The sequence below is a fragment of the Aspergillus thermomutatus genome (assembly GCF_002237265.1).
Source record: "Aspergillus thermomutatus strain HMR AF 39 chromosome Unknown NODE_118, whole genome shotgun sequence".
Classification (NCBI taxonomy): Eukaryota; Fungi; Ascomycota; class Eurotiomycetes; order Eurotiales; family Aspergillaceae; genus Aspergillus; species Aspergillus thermomutatus.
The window spans coordinates 77,910-87,191 of NW_020798167.1; the positions used below are offsets into that span (position 1 = coordinate 77,910).

At 50.6% G+C, this 9,282-nt stretch overlaps 3 protein-coding genes across 3 annotated transcripts; 1 reads left to right on the plus strand and 2 right to left on the minus strand.

The window, feature by feature from the left end:
- Positions 1-745: 745 nt before the first annotated feature.
- Positions 746-2,533, plus strand: CDV56_107408 (uncharacterized protein; the record flags this gene model as incomplete). Its single annotated transcript, XM_026761027.1, has 1 exon — positions 746-2,533. The coding sequence occupies one exon, from the start codon at positions 746-748 to the stop codon at positions 2,531-2,533; it is 1,788 nt and encodes a 595-aa protein (XP_026613733.1).
- A 735-nt stretch (positions 2,534-3,268) lies between these two features.
- CDV56_107511 (uncharacterized protein) lies at positions 3,269-6,903 on the minus strand (the record flags this gene model as incomplete). Its single annotated transcript, XM_026761130.1, has 2 exons — positions 3,269-4,033; positions 4,915-6,903. The coding sequence occupies 2 exons, from the start codon at positions 6,901-6,903 to the stop codon at positions 3,269-3,271; spliced, it is 2,754 nt and encodes a 917-aa protein (XP_026613734.1).
- A 1,357-nt stretch (positions 6,904-8,260) lies between these two features.
- Positions 8,261-9,180, minus strand: CDV56_107718 (J domain-containing protein; the record flags this gene model as incomplete). Its single annotated transcript, XM_026761337.1, has 2 exons — positions 8,261-8,413; positions 8,473-9,180. 2 exons carry the CDS (start codon positions 9,178-9,180, stop codon positions 8,261-8,263), a joined length of 861 nt encoding a protein of 286 aa, XP_026613735.1.
- Between the last annotated feature and the right edge of the window lie 102 nt (positions 9,181-9,282).

Here is a 9,282-nt window from a genome sequence, read left to right on the forward strand (position 1 = left end):
TTGAAGAAGTTGATTCTCAAAACAAACTGTGGCATCAACGAATTCTCTTGTCATATATGAGACACTAGATTACAAGTTGTCGGACACGATCCTCAGTTAGCTGCGGTTCTTCACCATCTGATTTAATTACTAGCACCAACATTTGTTCAAACGTCTGGTCAAAACATGAGACAAGTCAATCAACATTCCTCATGAGGTCATTGAGCAGGATCTGACCCAATAACCATGTTGGCGGATGTTGATCAGCCCATGCGGGAGCAAGGTCCAAGGACAACATGATCAGGATAAGGTCAACCCAAGAAGAGTCACCAGACACGAGAAGGCCAAGTGGTTGACAGATAGATAGATTCAGTCAGATCATCCTGATTATCGATCTGAATATCCGGGGATTATGTGACTCTGCCAGGAATGTGCCGAGTTTCGCCTGGAGCAACAGTTGCGGTGAAAGCACGAGACACACTAGACTGTTTTGGGGCGGATGCGCTGTCGGACCAAATAATACCTTAGTCTAGACTAAGAATGATTGTTATTATTATCATCACCCTTGCCTCTCCAATATCCCCTCAATCTATAATTTTACCACTCGGCTTATCTGTATTGGGTCCCTCACATCGTCCGCCAGACTACTCACGCTGCTGAAGTCGCTCTCTCTGCTGGCCGAGTGCCATCATGCTTGCAGATCCTTGTGGAGTGTCGCAATGCCATAAGTCGTCCTCCTCCTTTCCGCCCCTCAAGTCCCGCAACTATGACCTCCGATAAACAAAACAATGGCCCTCTCGCCAAACCTTTCACGCCAACGCTCAGTGCCGCCTTCAATCGGACCAGCAAATCTCCCTTGACTCCCAAGCTTGCTAGTCCCGGTGGTTATCGCACCCCGAAGAGACTCGCCCCATCAGAACACCCCTCTTCGACTCCTGATGCCGAGACCGCCTCCTTCCTCAGTGCAAACATCACCCCTCGATCAGGTTCTCGCAATAGCAGACGCGATGGATTTCCCTCCCCGAGCAATGCACCATCCAGCGTACAGTCCTCGCCGCAAATTCCGTATTCGCATGCAGGTGTCGCCCATGGTGCGAGCTCAGGAGGTTGCAGAACGGAGCGGAGTCCCGCCCGCGCGAACGGGAGGTTGGAGCCGTCCAGAGGGAACCGCACAAAGACCCTGACAACAGAACACCCTAATACTTCACGGCCGAATTCTTATTCCGACTCTTCCGCTTCACGAATGTTCTTTCATGCCTACGATGCACGGTCTCCGAATTCCTCCGAGGTGGACATCCGATCCAAACCACAAAGCAAACCATCCTCGCCCGCTACGTTTGTCTATGCCAATGGAGAACATCAGCAGCAGTCTCAAGGCGAGGAGGCAAATATCACAGCTCCGACGGTCAAGCGGCGATCGATAGGCTCGTCTCGTCCTGTGTTGGCACCAAAAGCTCTCACAGCTGCTTCGCCGCGGTTACGGCCAGCTAAGCTCGCTGACTCCGCCGCCAGAGTTTCGGACGGCACCTCACAGGTCAGCTCACAGCGTGATGACCTTTCCCAGGTTAGCGCTCAAGCTCATAGCTCTTTCTCGGGCACATTCCCCGCAAGACCACCTATTCCAGCCGTCAGGCACATCAAATCATCAAGTCTCGACTCCGCCAGCAGTGGCGCTCATCCAAAGGAAGGCCTAAAGCCAAGCCCGATTATTGTATCAACGGCCGAATCGCCGATTGACACGGAGTGTGCCGCGTTCGAGTCGATGCCGGGGCTCAGGCCTCGAATTCTCAGCAATGGATCTGTGACTTCGGTCGACACCCATGTTTCAGCGGCTGCACAGAGTCCGGTGAAATCGGATAGTTCCGGACAGGCAAACAACGATGTCGTTCTCAACGCGCGGATTGAGAGAAAAATCCTTGACTTGGAAATCAGCAACTCGTCCTTGCTTGCGATCAATCGTACCCTAGAGCGGGAGATGCGCAAGCAGAATGCAGAGTTGCGAAGATATCGCCGTCTGAGTCGCTCCGGGCGTTTATCCATGGCGCCATCTACACGGTCCTTCTCCGGAACTTCGTTATCGATAACCAACGAATTGGATGAGGTAGAAAGCGAGCGTTCGTCTATTCGCTCTCCGGAGGAACTGTCGGATTATAGTGATGAGGATTCCACCGTGGACGAGGGCGTTCTCAGCCCCGATTCGCTTGCTGAGCACGATGCGCGCCATCGAGTGAAAGATGAGAAGCGATTCTTCATCGATATTGCGAAACACCAAGAATTGCTGGCGGACAGTCAGAAAATAAATCAAAGCCTCAAACGATGTCTCGGGTGGACAGAGGAGCTGATCAAAGAAGGCAAGAAGGCTCTCGAGTATAGCGTGCATGTCAACGACGTACAGCTGGGCGGCAGAGTCCTCTCACCAGACGAGCTTCTTGAGGACGGAGAGAGAGCCCGGGGACTGTTGAGTCCTGTCGGTGAGCCTCCGGATCCTTTGTTGCCATCTCAGGAGTTGGAATCTCTTATCGAGATGCTTGACAATGAGGCCATCGGCTACTGAGCATGGTCTCCTTAGTTTTACAACGTCCTTGACGGGCAGGCCCGTTCATTCTTTTTTTCCCCCTTGGGCCATCATTTTTTTGCAACTCTTTTTTGATCACTCTTACATTTCTTACCCGATTTCTACCCATATCTACTGCATTTGTGGCGTACCAAGGTCCTTTTCCATTCTTTATCACGGCCGTGGCTCCTTTGACCCTTCAGCCGCCTTCATCAGTCTTCTAGTTTCATTATCTTCTCTTTTTGCCTAAGCGATAGATACATGGTAATGATGTCGATCTTTCCTGCTACTTGCACTCTCTGGTATAATTGTTAGATACCCGATGCGCGATATGTTTGTTGTCTTTCGATATATCTACTGATGGGGCATTTGTGATATAGAGCAAGCCAATCGAGGCGATATTCTCATTTTTGGATTTCTTCTCTTCCATCTCTCTGCGATATACATTTAATTTCTTCACATGAGCAAATTTGTCCTAAATATGGCGGCGTGCTTTGGCTTCTAACTTCGTTGCAGGGTGTTGATCCATATACACTCAAGTGCGTGATTCAGGAGCAACATTTGATATACAAAAATTGGTCGAGCGACGGAGCCTCGCCATGTGTCGCGGCGTTTTGGCAACTTTCTTTGCAAGCCAAATTCTTGAATAGCTTGAACAAAATCAATCAAAGCGGTCAATTCTCTTTCTCACAAATGAAAGCCAGACCTTCGGTCTCGACAAAGCAGCCATGGCCATCAGGACTCACGAGCAACTAGCTTTGCAAGATACACCTTGCACTCACGGCTCATCCGCTCGTCCACTCCATCATCGGATCGAGCCTCTTGTCCCGACACGGGTATCTCGATGGCCGGAAAGCCCTCAACGTCCACAAGATACTCGTACGCGCGCTTCACTCCTTTCCTCCACATTGACACAGGCATATTCTCCCTCGATACCAGGAGCACGACAGGCAGAGCATCGTGTACACCCTGGATCCCGCTTTCCTCAGTGGGATACAAGGCATATTGAATGAAAATACCGTACAGAGACAAGAAATACAGAACGCGTTCGCGAGTCCTGATCGTAAGCCTGGATAGCTTGCGTTGCAATGGGTCAACGCCGTCTATTGGCGTGGTGAAGGTGACTTCTAGACGGGAGGGCAGGGCCCTTCTGAGCTCTATCTCTTCTACGACTTCTGTCGCTGCTTCTGATTCTGTGTCTGAGATGTCGTCTGTGGATGGTGGGCTGGGAGGCATGATACAGCCCAGGGCCTCATTGTATGTTGCATTGAGATCGTAGGGGTGCTTGTCCATGCAGCTGTCTAGTGATGCGCTGGCATCGTCGATCATCATGTCGTCAAGGGAGTATTGGGCCATCTGAGACTGGAACTCCATCTTGTATGTTGAACGAGTGACTGATAACGATTGTAGTGGTAGGATGTAGTGCGTCTCATGAACGTAGAATGTGAGAGATCGTGGGTGTAGAGGGGAAGGGGAAGAGAAGTCGTTCAGGTAGCGATTCTGAGGTCATAGTGAGCAGCACATGGATCTGCACATTCTCTAATGAATATCTGGCTTGTACCTGAATATGAGCATCCATGGTCCAACTCCAATTGACCCAATCTGCTATCCCCTACGGAATTTAACCTCACACCAGGTACTAACATAGTGGTTGGTAAATATTCAAAACAAAGCATCTACTCAGGCCACAACCTGATGCCCACTTGTATAGTTCCCAAAAAAGGCAAACCGATACATCGCCTCCTCCTTCAACTTTGACACCCTCCCATCCCCCAAGAAAATCCCTCACTGCACAGAACCCATTCTCCGCCTGCTCACGGATTTTGCGAGCAGGTCTGGATGTTGAGCCGTAAGGGCGGATTATCGGACTACCGGGCCACACTTAGAGATTAACATAGTTTTGACACTATCCTTGCTGGTATCGCATTTCCTCTCTGTAGACTAGATTAGACAGACAGATTAGAAGAATCAGACCTTCATCCTGTTCATTCCGCGTATGTGCGTTTGCCATATAAATCCAATTAGCGCAGAGTAGCTGACACCATGGGCATCAAGATCGACATTGAGTTGGTTCACAGCGCACTACAACAATCCATAAAGAATCAATTAACTACAGCGACAGTACGGAGTCTGACAAAACAGACTCTTCGGGTGAAAGCCAAGAAATTGTATTCAGACCTTTCAAAGAATCTTATTAGTTCAGGGCGATAACTCCACAATATACGATTGGGCCAAACAGATATAGTAAACTTGGACATCAGGCCGTACCGTCGTAGTGTGAATTCACATCGTCGCCGCGGCTACATTGATTTACTCCTCGTTCGTAGAGACCTTGCCCTACCCGTACCAGAAACTGATAGACGGTGATCATGAAGACGGACTTTTCTCTCCCCCTTCTCCACATTCTGGCGGGAAATTGCAATATCGTGGAGCGGTTGCGATAGATCCCTTAATTTCCTCCTTTGTTCGTCTTTCAATACCCACTCGGTTGTCCCTCCGCATGTTCGCTGCTCATACGGAGACGTTCGCATCCAAGCCATCCACTTGCGCACGACTTCTGTCGCAAGGTGGCGTGAGACCTCAAACCATTCGATATGCCTTTTTCCACACCCCGGACACTGTTCCTCGGCCCGTCTGTAGTTCTTCAACTCCATGTGCACTAGCTTTTCCACGCGGCAGACATGGCTGACCTGAAGAGACTCCTCGTCGCTGCCCCGTTTTGGATAGTACACTTCCATCGGCTTGCTGCACTGGCTGCTCCATGCCGTTATTCGCTTGCCAATGTCCTTTGAATAGCCGATCTTGAGGTGTCCGAAATTCCCTGGTTGCCAGTAAACATATACGCTTCCTACCCTCTTGATCTCGCTGTCCATGAGGGGCTTGATCAAAAGCTTCTCGAGGGCTTCCGAAACAGACAAACGTACCGAGTCACCGGTAACGTGGGGTCTGAACTTTTGGATCAAGGTGAATACTTGCGGAATGTTGCTGGGGATGCTCTCTTTGGTTGTTGGTGGTGGGGGCGTTTCTACTTTCTTGGAGAAACTTCCCGCACCACTAAGAGTGCTCATCCAGTCGGCAAGGGCTAAAATGCGTTGATTTGTATGAGAGGCAATGTGTCTTTGGTCTTGCTGAATGTCGTGTAGCTTGTCGATGTCTTTTCGCCAGGTTTCTAGCTCCTTCCGCGCGACACGTTGGTGTGACGAAGAACATAATGCAACAGTGATTAGATCACTCATGCATTGGAATACTTGACTGGGTTTGATGGCAGTCAAGGTGTCTAGCAAATGCGTAACGCGTGAGACATTTGCTCTGTGCGGCTTCCTGCATCGCAAGCCCTTTGTTGTCCATGCTGGGCAGTGTTGGTCGTCCTCTCTCAAACGCTTGCGAATCTCAAGCGGTATAATCTTGTAAAGAGACTTTTGGATGCCATCTTGGTCTTTGGCGGACGTGGAAGAATACTGAGTGGAGAGGAGAGTCAATGCGACTTGGATTGTGCCGTCTCCCGGTGGCATGCTCTTGCTATGAGGATTATGTTGGTCGTTCATAATCTGGGCTGAGTCAATCTGATCATCTTCTGGAGGGGAAATGGTGATGCTCGGTATGATTAGATTGGATGACGAAGTTTGGTCAGCACATTGATCCTGCGTGAAGGATACTACTGGATCCAAATCGGATTTCCTCCCACCACCAACATCGCTGGCTGCTCTTGGTCTGAGAATCCATGCCCCTTCTCCCGAAAATTCTGTACTGATGTTCCTCGCCTGTTCTGATGTCCAGTACTCGATCTTGGTGTGCCGCGATCGCTTCGATGTCTTCTGTCCGGCCTGTGTGGGTGGCCATGTTATTCCCTCAGGGAATTTCGCGTGGTCGGAGACCCATGCACTACTATCGACAGGGGAAGTTGAACTTTCCTTTCGCTTGCTTAACAACGCCTTGCTGACATTCTCTGAATACAGAGAAGAAATGCTGAGTTTGAGATCCAAGCTATTTGCTCTCTTCGCCCGTCCCCACGGCTTGGTTAGGGAATGCGTCTTGAAGGTTTGTGTGTGTCCGGCTCGAGCCTCATCTCCCCCCGATTCGGCATTTTCTTCACCTTGGGCAGATTCGAGGTTGTCTGTGTTTAGTGTAGTCGACAGTGCTTGTCGACCTTTGACTGGAGTCTGCCATCCATAGTCATCCGTGATATCAGTGGTGGTTGAACCTGTGGGGCTGAACAGAGTATCTGTCGGTGAGGGAGGGGACGAGATGACACCAGCGTCCGAAGCGCTACCCAGTGGTGACCGAGTTCCATCGAGTGTGGCTTGACACAGGGGAGGCTTTGTGGGGGTGCTTGGTGATTCTGGGGTAAGCTGAACTTCGTCTCCTGACATGGCCGTTCGTCGAACTCTGGGGACTCCAGAGAAGCATGCTTCCTCTTTTCATCGTGAGAGCGGACGATGAGCCTATAAGTCGAACAGGGCCCTCCGGACTTCGCTATCTATCCCGTCGATTCCATGTGATCACGAGGCTGAAACTCGCCATCATGCCTGTACAACGCGACTGGAGTGCGCAAGAATGTGGCCCCAAATTAATGCAATTGCGCCGCCGGTGTTTACATTAAATGAGGCGCAGAAACTGGCTGGCGCAGCATAGTCTAGCGCTGCTAATCCCTTGAATGATCCATGCCTCCGAGGGCTGTGTTAAGCACATGCAGGAGACTAAGACCTAGCTGACCGTAGGATACCTAAGGAAGGGGTCAGCTCTCGATAACATCCCATGTCAAGCGCCTGGATGTATCTACTCCAGAGAAATAGTCCAAACCCACACGAGGCATACTGATAGCTCGGCTACCACCATCAAGAATCACAGGTCTAATCTGCCTTCATGACGGCCAGGATCATTCTCCATATTTACTGGTCATGTTTGTTCAGCCTCGCGTGGCTGTGGGGGCAGCGGCTCTGGCCGAACCGAAGCGCGCATTCTATTCTGAAACCACGCCCTGACCTCCTATTGCTTCGAAATTCAGACCTGTGAGGGTCGTTTGAAATGCCAATATTATACTGGTGTGGCCTCACAGCACAATGCACTCATCCTCAAGGGCATACATACAGATAATCATGATAAATTCGATGTGGCTGTATCATTCAGTAACAGATAGCCCCTGCCTTGTTTTATATAGTTGCTCGTGTGCTCACCCTCTTCATTATCAGCATGCTGTTGAGGCTGGCAAGTGGTATGGTTCCTGCTTCAGAAACAGCTTTCCGAATCAAGGTGCACTGCCGTCTAGAAGAGTCTTGTTGTAATTATAATCAAGCTTTGCTTTGAATTATGAGCAGTTGGCTCTGATCTTCAGTGCAGCAGAACGCTGACAGCCGGGGAATGAGAGGAGCCGAAGAAACGTGGGCGAAGGGGAGACTCGGCTCTAGGCGGACCAAAGTAATTACATTGCCCTATCGGTTGTGACTGTCGAACCAGGACCCCATGTAGTGGCCGATATATCATGGTCGTCCGACTAAGCAGCCAGTGGAGATTTGATGAACAAGGTGCCGGTCAACAACCCAATCTATCATTAAAATGCAATATACTGTACGTGCAAATATGTGAAGTCCCGAATGGGCCATGAAGGCGTAAATGCACGTATCCAAGCACCCAACGGACAGAATCGAATGGAGGAGATTAAATAGACAGCTGTAACCCACAAGCTCAGCAAACGGGCCTTGGGGCAAGGACATAAACAAGACTAGGTATCTATGCGGTGGTTTCTTCTTCGTGGTGGTGATGCTCATGCTTCGACTTTTCCTTCCTCTTCTTCTTCTCGTCCTTGCCCTTCTTCGACATGGCCTCAGCCATGAGCTGCTCAAAGGCCATGTAGTCTCCTTCTTCTTCGGGATCGCGCTCTGCCTGTAGTTTCTGCACTTAGCTTCCTGTGACGTGGTAGAGCTCGAACGGGAAGAGTTTACCTTTGAATAGATATTGCCGGCAATAACCAAGGCGTGCGCGCGCTCAAGACGCTTCTCTAATTTGATGCGCTTGTCACCCAGGACCTGATCACAAACGTCGCGCAGCACGCTCTGAATCTCAAACTTGCTGCCTCGCCATGCGGCCGCCAGAATCTTGCCCGTGACCTTCTTCTCGTACTCCGCCTTCTTCTCATCGGTCCAGTCCTCTCCGCCTTTCTCTTCCAGCTTGGCCATCTCCTCCATGGTCATCTGCGCATCGATAGCAGTCGATATTGTAGTCCAGGTCTCCTTGGCCAGAGTGCCCTTGTCCTTCAGCCGGGAGAAGAAACCGGAGATACCGAGGAACTTTTGAGACTTGATAAACGAGGTGGCTTTTGATGTGTAGGTAGCACCGATGGCATGCAGAATCTCCAGACCGAACGATTCCATCTTCAGATTTTCCACCTCAAGGCGAATTTTCTCCTCAAATGCACGGGTTACATCGGGACCTTTGTCGGTTTCGGTCCAAACGCTGAGCTTGTCGACCAACTTGGTTGCCAGAGTGTTGACCCGCTCCTCACGAGCCTTCTTTCGCTCCAGTTCGTAAGCAGCCAGGCGCTCTTGCTGTTCCCGAGACAAGCCCTTCTTTTTCTCCTTCTTGCGCAGTTCCTTCTCCTCCTGAGACAGACCGGCGGCATCCATCCGAGCCTCCTCTTCCGACTTGTCCATGATAGCCTGTTGTCCCAAGTAGCGACGGGGCGTACTCGTTCCGGAGGTTGGTGTCGGCTTCTCTGATGGTTCTGCGGCTGGGGCTGGGGCTGGGACTGGGGC